This window comes from Littorina saxatilis, linkage group LG17 (genome assembly GCF_037325665.1).
Source record: "Littorina saxatilis isolate snail1 linkage group LG17, US_GU_Lsax_2.0, whole genome shotgun sequence".
Taxonomy (NCBI): Eukaryota; Metazoa; Mollusca; class Gastropoda; order Littorinimorpha; family Littorinidae; genus Littorina; species Littorina saxatilis.
In genome coordinates, this window is record NC_090261.1 from 31,488,401 (window position 1) to 31,507,534 (window position 19,134).

At 41.9% G+C, this 19,134-nt stretch overlaps 1 protein-coding gene across 1 annotated transcript; it reads right to left on the reverse strand.

The window, feature by feature from the left end:
* Window positions 1–1,795: 1,795 nt before the first annotated feature.
* Window positions 1,796–13,576, reverse strand: LOC138951636 (uncharacterized). The gene is made up of 5 exons (XM_070323174.1): window positions 13,139–13,576; window positions 11,619–11,867; window positions 10,808–11,087; window positions 4,073–4,176; window positions 1,796–3,650 (listed from the first exon to the last, which is right to left on the reverse strand). Exons 1-5 carry the CDS (start codon window positions 13,232–13,234, stop codon window positions 2,529–2,531), a joined length of 1,851 nt encoding a protein of 616 aa, XP_070179275.1. The 5' UTR covers window positions 13,235–13,576; the 3' UTR covers window positions 1,796–2,528.
* Window positions 13,577–19,134: the final 5,558 nt, after the last annotated feature.

Consider the following 19,134-nt stretch of genomic DNA (forward strand, 5'->3'; position numbering starts at 1 on the left):
TTTTAACATAGAGGGGGGAATCGAGACAAGGGTCATGGTGTGTGTGTGTGTCTGTGTCTGTGTGTGTGTGTGAAGAGCGATGAGTAAACTACTGGACCGATCTTTATGAAATTTTACATGAGAGTTCCTAGGCATGATATTCCCAGACATTTTTTTCATTTTTTCGATAAATGTCTGATGTCATATCCGGCATTTTGTAAAAGTTGAGGCGGCACTGTCACACCCTCATTTTTCAATAAAATTGATTTAAATTTTGGCCAAGCAATCTTCGACGAAGGCCGGACTATGGTATTGCATTTCAGCTTGGAGGCTTAAAAATTAATTAATAACTTGGGCATTAAAAATCGAAAAATTGTAATTAAAATTATTTTTTTATAAAACGATCCAAAATTACGTTTATCTTATTCTTCATCATTTTCTGATTCCAAAAACATATAAATATGTTATATTTGGATTAAAAACAAGCTCTGAAAATTAAAAATATAAAAATTATGATTAAAATTAAATTTCCGAAATCGATTTAAAAACAATTTCCTCTTATTCCTTGTCCGTTCCTGATTCCAAAAACATATAGATATGATATGTTTGGATTAAAAACACGTTCAGAAAGTTAAAAAGAATAGAGATATAGAAAAGCATGCTATCCTCCTCAGCGCAACCGCTTTTCTGGATTGTTAATTTCACTGCCTTTGCCATGAGTGGTGGACAGACGATGCTACGAGTGTACTGACTTGCGGAAAAAATGCAATGCGTTCAGTTTCATTCTGTGAGTTCGACTGAGCTTGACTAAATGTTGTTATTTTGCCTTTCGCGACTTGTTCACATTTTCTGTTCACAACCAAATAAATTTACAAGACTCCCTCCTTCAAGATCTATTTTTTCCCAGATTTTTGCAGGTCTTATAAGGGGGTTCCACTAAATTACTTCATTTTTTAATGTGAAGTAGAATTCGGGTGAATATTTGTACCAACCACTTTCTCGCCAACTTACTTAACATATCTTTACGGAATAACAAGAAATTTCATGCCAGTGCTGACAATGAGACAAAGATACACCTCCTCAATCAACAAATGACAGGGCTAACACCTTTCCGGTTCTCGCCGGAAATCCTGTTTATGATAACTGTTAAAACTGGAAAATCCAGTTTCTTAAAGTAAAACTTTAAAAAAATGTTTTAAGTTTTGATGGTTGATGGAGGCAAAATGTGTATTATTTTATAATTTATTAATATATACGTTGATACTTCTAGGATTTAGACTGTCTGCTGTGCTGCAATCTTGACCACACAATAACTGCACAGGGTGTCACAAGTTGTACTTTTACATTTACATTTAATTACATCAATGGTTGCATTTTGAACAATGCATTGAGTAAATCGGAGCATTGATGCAGATTGTTACACACGTTTGTTCAATGAGGCGACTCCCATCCATACAGTAGCGCATTCACCTAGTGTTGTTCTCAGACCTTGTTCTTCGGTCCCTGGCGCTTGCTTTTTTGATCTGATGCATTGTTCCGATTGCTGATCGTCCGATAGTTTTCACATAAATGTACTATGATGTAGGGGATCTTCTGAAAGAACATTTGGACTTTTATCTGTTTTTAATCTAGGATCAACTGGGTCTGGGAACAACACTGCACTTAACATTGTCATTGATCATTCCAATGGTTTGCCAGGATTCGTTTACCGGTAGCTCTTCCTTACAAATACAAGTTACAACTCTCTGCATTCTAAACATACACTCTGCATTCTCACTCTCAGTGTCTCACCTTCCTTCCAAACCACAAAATGCTCTTTCAGACTTTCACATGTTTTTAATGACACATTCTGCACAAATAATCTCCCAGGCAAGTGCTGGCCAATTATCTAAACTTGATCGCTGAGCGGGCAACAACAAGAACATACATGTAATGCAGAAACATTATCAGCTGTAAGCTTTGAGGATTCAAAGTTTCAAAAGTATTTAACAAGAGTCAAGTCGTTGACTGAGTGTCATACATACATGTATAAAAAAAGAAAATGACCATGCGTTTAACCATGATTCTAGTTCACTGGAATAAAATGAATAAATAACATGGACATTTTCAAAAAAGGCTCTGTCAACATTGTTCGATTCCAACGCTTGCAATTTTGTCTTTGAGAGACGACACATTGCTTTAACCAATTTGTTTTTACTGAGACATGAATGAAAATACGGCATCAACAGATGATGTAAAATCATAAACCACACAGAATTATGTGTGGGGAACTTAAAAATACAGCTTTAAAAGGTTACCGATACAACACTACTGTTGTACCAAGCAAAGAAACGTTCCCTCCCAGGTGACAAAAAAATTGTTCTTTACAAAAGCACACACAAATAAAACTAAAACAACAGAGGAAATAGAGAGCAAGTAATGACATCCCCCTCCCCCAAAATGAGAACATAAGAAAAACACCCCTGACTAACCTGGCGGCCCTAAACAAACCCAGTTTCCCCATCTCCCACCCACGAGAAAGCCCTCAAAACAGGCAAGCAATCACTGAATCAGCGTCTGCGGCGTTTTCGGCTCCTTCCAGTCGGTTCTGTCTCGCTAGCTTCTACTTTGTTCGTGTCAGATTCTACGGCCTTGGACACTGAACGCCCACGCTTCATAGGCCCCTTGCCCTTTCCCTTGGCTTTCGCGTGTTCCACCATGATTTCCTCCATCTCTGCCGGTTCAGTCTTGATCGGCGGAGCTACAATTTTGTCCAGCGACATGACACTCAGCGCCTGCATCCTGTTGTACAGTTCTTGGGCGCGGTTCATTAGGCCCTGATTGGCAACGGGAGGAGGTGGAGGGGGTGGGGGGAGGAGGGGGGAGGAGGCGAACAATGCCGGGTCGTGACGACTAGTTGACGGGGTCAGGTAGGAATGAGCTGCCACCAATGACGGATCGGCCGCATCACCGCACTGGGTGCAACCCACGTGTTCCTCGAAGAGATTGGACAGCTGCTTCTGAGCGGCCGTCAGCTGCTGCAAGATGATGCCCTTGGGGTCTCGCGGGTCTATCTTTTGTTCTTGGGGCGTGTCTGCCAAACACAGGGGCAGCGAGTGGTTGGCGGCGATGCTTGGAATCAACAGCGCCACCTGGAAGAGCAGGCGCTGCGTGGAACAGGCTGTGGAATACCCGTGGCACAGTTCGTTCATGTGGTAAGCCATGGGATCCAATCCCGTGTAGTCATCCTCGAAGGTGCATTTCTCACGCGAGAACAAGTGCCCTCTCGCCCTTCCCCCTATGTCTGGTGGCGCAAACGGTTTGAACTTGTGATCCCTGCCAGCAAGATCGGGTGAGCAGGAATAGGAAAAGATGGGTAGCTCCTCCGTCAAACCGGTGTCCTGAGAAGACGGCCCCGCCCTGGCCGTCGGCAGTTCCCACAGGGATTGATCCCACGGTTTGGGCTTGGGTAAGGCCACCTCTTTTCCTGTAATGGCTGTCAGCTGCACAGCTAGCACCTCCATTGTCTTTTCTGAGGCCTGCATGTGGGCTTTCAGTTCCCCGACCAGCCTGCACTGCTCCTGGAGCTTGCGATCCTGTTCTGTGATGATGCGACTCTGCTCGGCGATCTTCACCTTCTGTTCACGGCATTCCTTGGTCATGGTGGCAATGGCTGCTGAGTGCATCTGCATCTGTGTACAGAGAATGGGAACGTTTATGAAGAACGATGATGACTGCTCAGAAGCAAAAAAATGTAACTGTGAAGTCTGAAGATGATTTTTTTTTACACACTCATTTGGCTCTATCTGACCAGGTACGAGATATATTCGCTCAGACTGTTAGCTTCAGTCGCTTCCCGTAACGTCGATCTAACGCCTGCATTCCAGCGTGTTGATACACATTTCTACACAGCTACTACAATTCTGAGTGATCGACCTGCTGCAGCACAGCTGGCCTCGGCTAAAAACTATTTGGTCAACATAGGTGGGGTAGAAAGTGTTAAGCTGAGTTCACTGGTTAGCACAGAAGTTTGAGATCTGCACTTTCAAAACCGTTGAGCACAAAAGGACCCCTGCAAAGCATGCCACATCCAGAGCCGCATCACACTGCTTACCTGGTTTTGCACACGCTGCACATCCAGTTTGAGAGGAGTGCGTCTGAATGGAGTGCTCACGATGGGAATTGGCATCGCCCATGAATAGTCCAGAATGGGCATACCTGCAGCAATAGAAACATCATGTTAAACTTCAAAAACAAAACTGATTTGATGCCCATTTCTAACTCAACATGCATAAGAATAATATTAAATATGGATTTGAACTTACCTAACCTGGTTACTGGTGTGTTTTCTTTTTATTTGAATAATATCTCTCTCTGACTTTGAGACAATGCTTGCATAATTGAAAAGACTAGTTTGACAATAACATTCAATTTCAAACCAAAACTTAATGGTTTATCAGTTTATGATATCACCCCCATGTGTCAACATGAATAGTAACTTTGAGGGAATGTAACAATGTAACAACTTCAGTGTACAAACATATTTTGTCAATCTCCTAAACTGTTTTCATGCGGACACCTTGCCTTAAGTAGGTCGAAGCCAGCAGCAACAAGTTTTTTACCTCATAAATTTAATACAAATTTGACAAACAAAAGTATGCATGTTCAAGCTCCAAAATATTTCTGCAGCAAGTCCAGCATAACGAACTGCACATCTGCTTTGAGGACTGAGAAAATGCCAATAACTGAATAAGACCCGCCCAAAATGGTAGTCAAACTCCCCTTTGTTTGTTTGTCATATCAGGGCGGTGCTGCTTTGACATATAATGTGCGCCACACACAAGACAGAAGTCGCAGCACAGGCTTCATGTCTCACCCAGTCACATTATTCTGACACCGGACCAACCAGTCCTAGCACTAACCCTATAATGCCAGACGCCAGGCGGAGCAGCCACTAGATTGCCAATTTTAAAGTCTTAGGTATGACCCGGCCGGGGTTCGAACCCACGACCTCCCGATCACGGGGCGGACGCCTTACCACTAGGCCAACCGTGCCGGTAACTCCCCTTTAATGACATCCTATCTGATGTGATTTTAAGACTGCTTCCCTTTCAGTTTCAAGCCATTGCTTTGTTTTAAATTTTCTGCTCATAACATCTGCAAAATAACTTCCTTTAAACAGTATTTTATTTGTAAACAGACACATGATAATATAACAACATCATTAAGAAGGAGCACAACAAGTTTAAAACTTATGGTAAGTGCTCACATAAACATTCCTGAAATTTCATGGCGGATTATGATCAATGCGACACATGTTTTGAAAAAAGAGATGAGACAAACAAACAAAAAAATATATAAAAAAATAAAATAAAATAAAAAAAAGGAAAAAAAAGAAAAGGAGAAAAACAGCAAGGAAAACTTAGTTTGAATTATCGAACACAATCTGTGTCAATACCGAAAACGAAAACAAATGCAAAACGAGAACGAAACAAAATATCCAAAAAAAAGATGGGCCCCAAGTAATATATTTAGAAAAACACACACCAACATCGAACTAAGGTGTCCCAAAGCGGTTTGATTTCTCAATATAGCTTTGGACAACAACAAAAATAGCACTATTTTCAAATATGGAAATGTTTGAATCACCTGTCAGGAGTGTGTCAATATTAACAAATTCTGGAGCTAATGTACCGATTGTTGCGGTTCTTGCATCATTAAACAGGGGACATGATAGCAAATAGTGATGAACAGTTTCAGCAAAATAACCAAGAACATTCCGGGTTGTTTACTAGGTGGCGATTAAACATATCATATTGTAAATCACTCATTCCAAGTCTTAACCTGCAATGCAAAACTTCAGTTTTGCGATTTGGGGAATAGTAATATGGTGGAATTGAAATATCAAAAGCTGTGAAATGTCGCTTGAACAGACCAACAGAATCACATTGTTGTATATTTTCAGGCAACTTATTCCAGAGACTAGTTGCAGAAGGAATAAAAGATGACTTGTACAGATCTGATTTACACTGGGGAGTCGCTCATCTGAAAGCTTCTTTGTACAATTATCCCACACAACATCACAATAATCAAAATGAGGTAAAATAAAAGATTTATACATTGCTTCTAGGGATCTTCGACTGAGCCTATATCGTCTGTTTAGAGCCACAACCATATATCTCGATTTATTTGGTTTTTATTTTTTTTACAGATTTGGGTGCATAATGTGTTCATACATATCATGTGAATGTGTCATATCAATAAGTTACATGATACTCTAAAAAAATGGGAAATATGGTTGTTGACTTGTGAAGTTTGACGGGTTTCTACATGCCACAGACACATACCTACAGCAGTATCCTTCTAGCCTGAACGTTTTGTAAGGAAGCACGGAGAAGTTTTATGCCACAACCAGACACCGAGGCCTTACAGGGTTTTAGTTTGTGTGCAAACTGTCAGTCTCTAGCACCACACAGCATAGAACAATCATAGATGAGAGAGATATCTTATTCTGCCTGGAATGGTAACCGCAGGGAGTGGCACTAATTCCCTGCTGAAAACCAGACACCGAGGTGAAGTGTTGCTGTAGCAGGAGAGAAGGATAGCCTGTGAGGCATGCCCAGCATACACAACCCGACATGTGGTGCCCATCAAGTGGTCAATCTTGATTCCCTGCTTACTTTCCCACGCCGGGCAGGGTTTTCCCTGTTTCTTATTCACTCCACTTCACTGAAGTTTCTCAGTTTGTCTTTGATGATAGCAAGAGACAACAACTCGCAATATTGTCTGGACCTGTTCGCGATTTTCTGTAAGTATTCTAATTCTTCTAATTTCTTACTTTATATGCAACCGTTAGGTGTTCCAACACCCACACATGAATGAAACTGTTCTTATTTAAGAAAGTATTCTTCCCTTGAACTTCTGAATAACTTTCAATTTTTTTATATGGGCATATATCTAAATCAAATTTGTTTTTATTCTGTGACTTATTTTTTATAAAGTTTTGTTGTAAAAATGAAGTCTTATGCACAAGATCTCTCTCTGTCTCTGTCTCTGTCTCTCTCTCTCTACAAGTTATGAAATTTGCTAGTGTTGTATTAGTTCATTATAAAAATTTATATCCATGAAATAAGTTCAATACTAAGAAATAAATGTAAGAAATAAAAGAATATTCCAGTATATTGCGCGCAACCAAAATGGACGATGAATCATTATGGTCTGACAGTGACAAGGAGACTCTGGCAGCATTATTATCTGCTGATGCTGATATTCCATCAAATAGGCCTACTGGTGAGTACTGATACAAATGATATGGATTGTGGTTTTGTTTACACCATGAGTATAGTTATCATGTTAAGTACTATGTTTCATTATTTCTGGAACGTGAACAAAGTAAACACCACATGTTTTGAGTACTACCAATGCTGTTAGTGTATGAATAAAGATGAAATGAGAGAGAGAGAGAGGGCGAGAAAGAGGAGAGAGAGGTGTCAAAGTCGGTTTTTGATAACATAGTGGTTATTGACTTTGTGTGTATAGGTGCTGAGGAAGCTGTCCTATCCGCTGCTATCGATGCGAGTAGAACAGAGAACAATCTGCGACAACTTGCTCTTCGCATTAACAACGAGAGGCTGAACCGACGACTTGAAGTTAATGGAATGGAGCGTCAAGAGGTCTCTGCAGATGGGAATTGCTTCTTTAAAGCAGCCAGCCTTCACTTGGCTGCACACGATGAAGTGACATTGAGGGAAACCTTGTGTCAGCATATTGTGCAACACATTCATATCTACATGGAATACTTTCCTGGTTGCTCGTCCGCGAATTTTGCGATACAGGATTTGTCAAATATGCTTTTATCAGGTACCTGGAATCTTAAATTCAACGATGCGCTTCCTCTTGCTTTGGCAAACCTCACCGGGAGAAGGGTGAAGATTTTTACCAGCAAACAAGAACCTGCTACATGGGACGTGACACCGACAGTTACATCTGTGAAACACGATGAAGCAAGTCCCATTTACTTAGCAATGTTGGCGCCAACGGGACAACCAGAACATTACGATGGCTGTCTCGCCAAAAGAAGGCATCAAGTGTTTGGGACTTCACAGCAGCCTTCCGAAAGAAACACTTCTCCCCGTCTTTGTCCTCATGTGCCAGCGGACTCAACAGAAGATGCCGAAACTCACACGTCCCCTCTCCTACCTGGATCAACAGAAGATGCCGAAACTCACACGCCCCCTCCCCTATCTGGATCAACAGAAGATGCCGAAACTCACACGTCCCCTCTCCTACCTGGATCAACAGAAGATGCCGAAACCCACACGTCCCCTCTCCTACCTGGATCAACAGAAGATGCCGAAACTCACATGCCCCCTCTCCTACCTGGATCAACAGAAGATGCCGAAACCCACACGCCCCCTTGTCAATCCTTTAATGACGATCATGTCAGCGACTCGTCATCCAGCAGTGTTACTTATCCTGCCATGCCTTCAACAACTGTCTATGATACACCTCCCAAAAAGCGTTGACGAAAACGGCAGTCTAATCCAACAGCATGGAAGAAGAATGAAAGGAAGAAAATGAAACTTGAAGGGAAAGAATTTGTCAACAGCAGGGGAAATGTGACAAAGGCAAAGGAAATGAAGCCGGTAGACAGCAGCAACTGCAGTCTCAAGTGCAACAACAGCGTAAACATTGAGCAATCTACTTCAAGTACAGGATGTCTGATCCCTTCAGGCAGCTAGATATCAGACACGGATCCAGTCGTCGTGGTCGTGGGCCTGTGACAGTCACCACCATTGGAGAGATTCCCCACCGCTACACCGAAAGGATACCTCTCTCAGCCGCCAAAAAGGCTGATCTACTCGACCTGTCGGCTGAACATTATACAGGAAAAGCATCACCATCTGTACAGGTCTCTCCCTTGTGACAGTCACGCACGAGACCGCCTGCCTGAACCCGATATCACCGAAGACATGGACACCGACGAAGACTAATCGTTGCAACATTTTATTTTGGATTAGAGTAGAGGATGCAGAAAGACACTATAGCCTGTGTTGAATACTTGAATACTCGACAAACAATTCTGGGGTTTCATATCGTGTGCATTTGAGCAAGTGTCTGTATTTTATAATAGATCTATTATTTGTTTTGTCCAAACAGTGCAGTCCAAAAGAGCTGCTTAGCATACTTTGCCAAATTCACCGTCACCTCTGGTTGAACTGTAAAATTGAACAGACAGCTTCACAATTTGTAACGTGCGTGTTGTGCTTTTTTCATTCGACGGATATTTGGAGACCAAAGTGTGTCAAAGTGTCGTGTTTGTGGATTTTCATGTGGATATAACACAAATCTTGGGAGAAGACTTTAAGGTAAGGCCTACATGATTTTTCATTGCATGAATAAGTTTTGATTCTATTGTGCACCAATAACTTAAGTGTATGTAACTTGTAATCCCACAAAACCTATTTTTGTCGACTAACTAGACTGTTTTGTTGTGATTTTACACTTGTTCTTTTTTGTGCCTGTTTTTTTCTCATTCTCTTCCGTGATTAAAAAAGTTCACGACCTACCTACCCCAATATGTTTTACCATAACCAGAAAAATACATTTCTTTAGGCCTAAGCAGTACCCGAATGTGTCACGTTAGTGATAACAAAAAGCCACGTAATTCACATGCAGACTATTATTGTTATTGCTGGCAAAGACGTCATGTTTTGTGCCAGAAAGTAAATATTGGAAAACATGGCGAATACTTCATTATACAACCATCTATAAGCATGATATCGGGTTGTTGCAAAGAAAAGTTGGTTCACCAACATTAAAGCAGTATGCCACAGTATTATAACAGATGGTTGTTAGCTTGTGGAAGGTAAAACGCAGGCGAAATATGACCACTCTAACACGCCACAACCATGCAACAGCGCTATGTCGGGTTGTGGCTGGATTAAACGCAGGCGAAATATGACCACTCTAACACGCCACAACCATGCATCAGCGCTATGTTGGGTTGTGGCTGGAACTTTTCACCAAGTACTCGCGCCATTTCTCACGCCACAACGATCCAACAGTGGATGTGTCGTTGTGGCCCGAACTTCTTGTCGGCTTTCTTCATCTATGCCCATGCCACAACGAAATAAACATTTCAATTGCACATTTTGGTCAGTTGTGTTTGTTTTTTCTCTCCCAAACTTGTATTGATGGTTTAAATTAAGGAAATCTTTCCTTACAGTGAAAAAAATTAGAGAGTTCCGACATATTTGAATTTACATAGCCCTTTGAATATTTGAAGTGCGATTTCTCAAAATGGCCGTTTTGGAGATATATATGGTTGTGGCTCTGAACAAACGATATTTATAAGATTTTAAACAAGCCACAAGTACTCGACAAGTTGCCACAATAGACTGTATGTGTAAGGCCCATTTACAATTATCTTGAAAAATAACACCTAAATGTTTATGACTTTCTTTTTTTATGAGGGCTACATCGGTCATCGCCAAAAACAAGGGGAAATTTCTGTATACATCTTTGACCGGAAAAGGATATTAACTCTGTTTTCGACTAATTAAATTTCACTTTTTATTTAATGCAAAATAACTTCCATTCTGAGACTACAGTGGAATCCCCCCCCCCTCCTCAAATTTAAGACTCCCTCCTTTTTTTAGACCTTGTTTTCTCAGAATTTCTGTTGATAACCTTTGTAAAATTACCCCCATTTTAAAACTTCCTTCTTTTCAAGACCCGATTTTCTCAGATTTTTGGAGGTCTTAAAAACTGAATAAAAGGGGGGTTCCACTGTACCTCCTGATTTTGTCTGATTATTTCAGATCTTAAAATGGAGGTTTCACTGTACCTGACATGTCCATACTGGAGGTGAAGGAATTGGTGGTGAAGGAAGGGGACCCCAGAGTGGAGGTGAGCGGCATGGCGGAGGAGGTGGCCGAGGCTGAGAAGTACAGGGACTGGGAACAGTCGTTCATCTGCGCCTTGAGGATGGGGACGATGAATTCCTCGAAGTGCTCCATGGCCATGGTGGACAGGTCTCGCAGCGACTGCAGCAGATCGTACGACCGCGGAGGTTGGGAGTCGGTGTTCTGGAGTCGTCGCAGCAGCTGGTACAGCTCATCCAGCACCTGAAAGGTAAACCATCTGGCTAAATGCATGAGTTATAATCTCAATAATATAGGGGTTTACTTTACAGATCATGTAAAAACTATGAAGAGCAGGATATTGGTACTTCATGAAAATTGAAATCTGAATTCACCCTGATACTGATAGTGATAGTGATCCACTCTAAGAAATATCTCCGAGATCAACCAAAGATTTACTCAATACTGGTCAGTATTCTGTCAATATCATCATAAAGATGAGTTGGACATGTGCACCATTGTAGTTGTACAAATTATGCTTACATTTAATCTAAAAACAATTTAAAAAAAGACTTAATAAGTCTAAGACTAAGTAACCTTACCATACAAAATTTGAAGTATTTTTAACTGCTCCAAATTATAACGCATCACGTTTGAACATATATCAGCTGCACTAAAATTATCTTCCACTTACACTTTTTGGTGCTAGATGAAAATTAAATTGAAACACTAGCATCAAACGAAACCTTCACTGCAACTGCAAACGTCACCATGTCCACACATTTTTCAGCTTACCTTGCCCGGGATGAAGCAGCACAGGTCCAGGTCAATGTACTTTGTGTATGTCATGGAGAGGAGAGACAAGCGTGTCTCCATTGCAGACAAAACGTCGACAAATCGTGACAGGGCATGGTTGCGTCGCTCTGACTCTTTGCGAGGAAGCTGGGACTTGATATTTTTCTGGATCTGGCTGTGCAGACGATCCACGCGGACAAACGCCTTGGTGAGCTCTCGGCTGCATACTCTGTTGAATGACTGGCATACCTGTAAATGTACCAAAAACTATGATTAGACAGGTCCAGTTCAAATCTTCAGCAAATTTTCATCTCAACAAAACAACAAAACACAAGAATAATTCAGTTGAATAGCTGCTGGGATCTTTTAAGCCAGGGGTCACGCTCATGAGCAACATTTTGTGTAAATACGGCAATTTTTGAGTGCCAATATACACATTCTAGTCATATTGCTGCAGAAAATAGGTCTTGTTTTGTGTCATGAATGACAGTAGACACTAATCACTTAAAGTCAGCGTACGCTGTCAACGTAAAATTTTAATTGCAGAGCAGCTAATCAATCCATTTAATGATACTTTCCCACTAAAATTTATACTGATCTGATTCAGTGATTGGCCTTTCACATGACAATTAATGGATTATGGTTTAGCTGCAGGTAGCTTGTACTATAGTTAAGTCTGACACTGACACAATTGTTACTGTTTACAACTAAAGTGTATTACTATCATTATCAGGATTTATTGTTCAACCCTGGACTGATTTCATGGTGGGGATTTCATGGTCATGATCATGGTGGGAAAAGAGACTGCATGACCACCAGTATGAGTCAATCTATGAGACAAAAATCTTCACTCTGTCAGTCTGTGTGTTGCATGAAAAATCAAAATTTTGAATAGTTAAAAATAAAAGAAACAACAGACTACACCAATGAGCAAAACATAAAATTGTAAACGGCTGTGCTTGCTTATATAATACATAAAGAAAAGACATGAATCTGCAGGGAAATTTGAATGAAAAAAAAAAGGGGGGGGGGGGCTAATACATTTTAAAGCAATAATTATAGACAGTGTGAGTTTGTGATTCTGCAGTTGAGGGGAAATTCTGACACACAAATCTCAAGATCATCACGGTGATGACCCAGACACTGAGCCAGTAAATCACTACAAAATGTTAGTACACTTACAGTTAGTGAGTTACAGAAAGTTACAGCAAATTGCAACACAAGCTTTTATTTGACAGTACGTGTTATACATTATACTCTCATTGCGATTATGAAAAGTACTGTTGTCTTTATTTCTAGATGCCGACTTAGACTAAGAGGCAGTGTCGGACAATTCCTTCAACTAAATCATGTACGCTGTATTCTCCGCAATCTTTCAGGCACCATTTTAGAAGGGAGACAACTCGTCTACTTGGCCGGCATTGGGGAAAAATCGTACCTTACTTGTGTTTTCGAATGCCATGGCTCCAAACGAACCTATGTGCATAGCCACACATATAAAAATCGATGCAGGCACTTACCTCTCTTTTTTCACTGATCTCATTGTACGTCATGTAGGAGAATATCTTAATCAAAATATGCTCCGGTAGGTAGATGATGTTGAAGGCTTCGGCCATTTTGTTGGACGCCACCCAAATAAATTAGTGAGTAAGAAACGGAACTCAAATGTGACTCATCTGGTTGAGGTAAAATTAAGAAAGAAAAACTAGCTCATTGGTTCAGTGTATTTTTGTGTCGTGATACAAATTTGAAATCCCGCACATTCTGAAAGAATACATTATATAATATCAGAGAATGCAGAGAACACACTCTCTCTTCGCAGATGTTCCAGTTTCCAGACCATTTTTTTGTTGTTTGCCGATGCCGTGATGGGAAACAACTCTCTTGTTTTTAATGTGGGTAAGTAGTTAAGTAAGTTAGTTCCCATATACCAACCATAACAATAAAGGGGTTAAAAGTTTCAAGTCCAGTGAAACTCGGTGTGCAAACTCTACATATATGTGTGTGTGTGTGTGTGTGTGTGTGTGTATGCGTGTGTGCGTCAGTGCGTGCGTGCAGTGCGTGCGTGCGTGCCGCGTGTGCGTGCCAGTGCGTGCGCCGCGACTGAGCGCGCGCGTCAGTGTATGTCAGTCACGGTGTGTGGGGGTGTGTGTGTGTGTGTGAGTGTGTGTGTGCGTCAGTAGCAGTGCGCGTATGTGTCGGTGTGTGAGTGGGGGGGGGCGGTGTGCAGACGCCGCCGTGCGTGTGTGTGTGTGTGTGTGTGTGTGTGTGACGGTGTGTGTGTGTCAGTGTGTGTCAGTGCCGGCCGTGCCGGTGTCAGTGTGTATGTGCCGGCAGTGTGACACCGCGTGTGTGTGCGTACGGGGGGCAGGCCGGGGGGGGGGGGGGGGGTGCATTTGTAACTGAGTGGTAAAGTGTGTGTAAGTGTGTATTTATTTCGGGTGTGTTCGTCAATGTTTGCGTACATGTGTGGTGTTGTTACATTAAAAGTCACGTTTTGACTCCATGACTGTATAGTAGGCCTAACTAACTCTGGTACCGGTAGACTGGGAATCGTGTCACTGTGTCAGTGTGTGGGTGGGGGGGGGGGTGGAGGTGGGGGTTGGGGGTGTGTGTTTGTGTATGTATGCGCGCGCGTGTGTGTGTGTATGTGTGTGTGTGTGTGTGTGTGTGTGTGTACGTGTGTGTGTGTGTGTGTGTGTGTGTGTCAGTGCCGCGTGTGTGTGTGTGTGTGTGTGTGCGCGTGCGTGTGAGTGTGTGTGTCAGTGTGTGTGTGTGTTGTTGTTGATGGTTGTTGTTGTTGTTTTTGTTTTTGCTGTTGGCGCTTCTACTCGGCAGTAATGCTGCTCCTTTTTATATTTAGTCAAGTTTTGACTAAATATTTTAACATCGAGGGGGAATCGAAACGAGGGTCGTGGTGTATGTGCGTGTGTGCGTGTGTGCGTGTGTGTGTGTGTGTGTGTAGAGCGATTCAGACTAAACTACTGGACCGATCTTTATGAAATTTGACATGAGAGTTCCTGGGTATGTAATCCCCGAACGTTTTTTTCATTTTTTTGATAAATGTCTTTGATGACGTCATATCCGGCTTTTCGTGAAAGTTGAGGCGGCACTGTCACGCCCTCATTTTTCAACCAAATTGGTTGAAATTTTGGTCAAGTAATCTTCGACGAAGCCCGGACTTCGGTATTGCATTTCAGCTTGGTGGCTTAAAAATTAATTAATGACTTTGGTCATTAAAATTCTGAAAATTGTAAAAAAAAAAAAAATTTATAAAACGATCCAAATTTACGTGTATCTTATTCTCCATCATTTGCTGATTCCAAAAACATATAAATATGTTATATTCGGATTAAAAACAAGCTCTGAAAATTAAATATATAAAAATTATTATCAATTTTTTTTTGTCGAAATCAATTTAAAAACACTTTCATCTTATTCCTTGTCGGTTCCTGATTCCAAAAATATATAGATATGATATGTTTGGATTAAAAACACGCTCAGAAAGTTAAAACGAAGAGAGGTACAGAAAAGCGTGCTATCCTTCTCAGCGCAACGAATACCCCGCTCTTCTTGTCAATTCCACGGGCACTGCCTTTGCCACGGGCGGTGGAGTGACGATGCTACGAGTATACGGTCTTGCTGCGTTGCGTTGCGTTCAGTTTCATTCTGTGAGTTCGACAGCTACTTGACTAAATATTGTATTTTCGCCTTACGCGACTTGTTATCGTTCTTATTTAATTATGATGTGTTTGCTTGTCTGTTTTAAGTATTAACATTTTCAACGGCCAATTTCAGTGATACCTTTATTTGGCTTGATGACTGATGAATCAGTTTCCCAGTCGTGACAATTCTTTCACTTTGAGCAGACGTCGGGTTTACGTACGTTATTCATATATTTACCATGACCACTTCTGGTAGGAATAGATCTTTATGATTGTTTGATGTGTATACGTGTGTATCATGTTGTGCCGGAATCATCCTCATAACTCTTGGAATTTAATAGGATATCGTGCCATAAAACTACACCGTCTTAGAGAGGACGAGACTCGGACTGATCGAATTCGAGCAGCAACGCGTGCCAACGCACGTACACACCCACACATACACACACACACACACACACACACACACACATAGGTGGTTTTACAGTCATTTGGGGTCGGCTGTGTATCAAAATGCCATCTTGCTCAAAACACAGGCATTTGGGGTCTCTTTTGTTTTAAGTGTTAGAAAGTTTCTTAAAACTTCAATGAGCGTTAAATGCCATTTTAAAGTGTGAAAACTCATTTCAGGAGGTTATTACATAAAATGCAACCTCCAGCGTGATTTTTAGAAAAACAGACATTTGGGGACGATGTTTGCTGTACAGCAGTCAAATGGGGACGTATGTGTACAAAAAGTGCAGAGCTAGAATTATGTTATCGGTGCTATGAATGTTTTAGGTGTTAGAAAGTTTGTTAAAACTTCAATGAGCGTTAAATGCCATTCTAAAGTGTCAAAACTCATTTCAGGAGGTTATTACATAAAATGCAACCTCCAGCGTGATCTTTTAGAAACAAACAGGTATTTGGGGACGATGTTTGCTGACAAGCAGTGAAATGGGGACGTCCAAAAGTGCAGAGCTCCCGCAGAGCTATATGAATGGTTTCATCACATACATGGCGCTAGGCGACATATGTTGTGAAAAATTTTACAAATCACGTTTTTGCGCCCGATATTTTCTTGTCATCTCCAAAGTCAAGGGACAAACACGAAATTCCTTGACTTTTGGGGTAGCGCGACTCTGTTAATTTTAAGAATTAAAAAAAAAAAAAATTCATTACTAGGATGTCCCATCGTTGGGAAATTCCGGTCGCTTCCTCCGAGTGGAAAGCTAGCAGTGACAGAGTCGCACTACCCCAAGTCAAGGGATCTATTAGTCCTGTTTCGCCGTTATCCCAATTCGCCCCCATCCCATTTTGGCGACATTTCTCAGGCCAAGTGTCATTTTACCACCATATCATGTACCATTAGCTCCACATCCCATTTTGGCGCAATCCCGTTTCGCCGTTAGCCCATTTCGCCCCCATCCCATTTTTGCGACATTTTACAGGCCAAGTGTCATTTTACCACCATGTCATGTACCATTAGCTCCACGTCCCATTTTGGCGCAATCCCGTTTGGCCGTTATCCCATTTTGCCCCCATCCCATTTTTGCGACATTTCATAGGCCATGTGTCATTTTACATGCCATTCTAAAGTGTCAAAACTCATTTCAGGAGGTTATTACATAAAATGCAACCTCCAGCGTGATTTTTTAGAAACAAACAGGTATTTGGGGACGATGTTTGCTGACAAGCAGTGAAATGGGGACGTCCAAAAGTGCAGAGCTCCCGCAGAGCTATATGAATGGTTTCATCACATACATGGCGCTAGGCGACATATGTTGTGAAAAATTTTACAAATCACGTTTTTGCGCCCGATATTTTCTTGTCATCTCCAAAGTCAAGGGACAAACACGAAATTCCTTGACTTTTGGGGTAGCGCGACTCTGTTAATTTTAAGAATTAAAAAAAAAAAAATTCATTACTAGGATGTCCCATCGTTGGAAAATTCCGGTCGCTTCCTGCGAGTGGAAAGCTAGCAGTGACAGAGTCGCACTACCCCAAGTCAAGGGATCTATTAGTCCTGTTTCGCCGTTATCCCAATTCGCCCCCATCCCATTTTGGCGACATTTCTCAGGCCAAGTGTCATTTTACCACCATATCATGTACCATTAGCTCCACATCCCATTTTGGCGCAATCCCGTTTCGCCGTTAGCCCATTTCGCCCCCAACCCATTTTTGCGACATTTTACAGGCCAAGTGTCATTTTACCACCATGTCATGTACCATTAGCTCCACGTCCCATTTTGGCGCAATCCCGTTTGGCCGTTATCCCATTTTGCCCCCATCCCATTTTTGCGACATTTCATAGGCCATGTGTCATTTTACATGCCATTCTAAAGTGTCAAAACTCATTTCAGGAGGTTATTACATAAAATGCAACCTCCAGTGTGATTTTTTTAGAAACAAACAGGTATTTGGGGACGATGTTTGCTGTACAGCAGTGAAATGGGGACGTCCAAAAGTGCAGAGCTCCCGCAGAGCTATATGAATGGTTTCATCACATACATGGCGCTAGGCGACATATGTTGTGAAAAATTTTACAAATCACGTTTTTGCGCCCGATATTTTCTTGTCATCTCCAAAGTCAAGGGACAAACACGAAATTCCTTGACTTTTGGGGTAGCGCGACTCTGTTAATTTTAAGAATTAAAAAAAAAAAAATTCATTACCAGGATGTCCCATCGTTGGGAAATTCCGGTCGCTTCCTCCGAGTGGAAAGCTAGCAGTGACAGAGTCGCACTACCCCAAGTCAAGGGATCTATTAGTCCTGTTTCGCCGTTATCCCAATTCTTCTCATCCCATTTTGACGACATTTCTCAGGCCAAGTGTCATTTTACCACCATATCATGTACCATTAGCTCCACATCCCATTTTGGCGCAATCCCGTTTCGCCGTTAGCCCATTTCGCCCCCATCCCATTTTTGCGACATTTTACAGGCCAAGTGTCATTTTACCACCATGTCATGTACCATTAGCTCCACGTCCCATTTTGGCGCAATCCCGTTTGGCCGTTATCCCATTTTGCCCCATCCCATTTTTGCGACATTTCATAGGCCATGTGTCATTTTACCACCGTGTCAAACCACTAGCGCCACATTCCATTTTGTCGCCATGCCGTTTTGCCGTCATCCCATTTTGCCGCCATCTCTATTTCGCGACATTTTGGATTGTGGCAAAAATGGAATTTGGCGTAAACGGAATGTCTTCCTAGTTGGTTTAAACAAAGTTTTATTCAGGATTTCTTCGCATGAACAGTTCAAAACACACAACTAGGACACGCACTCAAGCAAATGCTCCAGCAACAGTCTGACCAAAAAAAGGTCAAGGTCGCTATGGCGGAGGGGTAGTGTTTGTGTCTGAGCTCTGCAATGCGTCGTTGTTTTTGGTGGGAAATGCTACGTTCTTGGACATGAAAAGTTGCAGGTGTTATTGTGATGCTATGCTTTATGTGCTTCACAAATTTCAGTGCTGAGAGTTTTGCACATTTTCTGTACTCTGCATATTCGAGTGCAAAAGTGTTGAATGTCTTCAAACAGTGAGTACTTTCTTTAAAAAATGTGTAACCTCGCGTGCTACTTCGCCTTTCTCTGACTTTATCTCGCTTTTCTCGCTTTGACTTTGACTTGAATCGACTAGCCTCGGACAAGCGACCTGTGTATTGTACTTTACTGTTATCACGTGCTTTCTGAGACACCGTGCTTGACACACTTGACACGCTCCGTGCTCTCTTGTCGTTTCGTGACCCAGTGCCCCGGTGTCTTACTGCCTACTGCCCCACTGCTCTAGTGACCGAACAACCCATTGGCTGGGAGAACGAACGTGTTCACAGCGGTCACAGCGTACCATCATACTGTTCTCCATCGCTC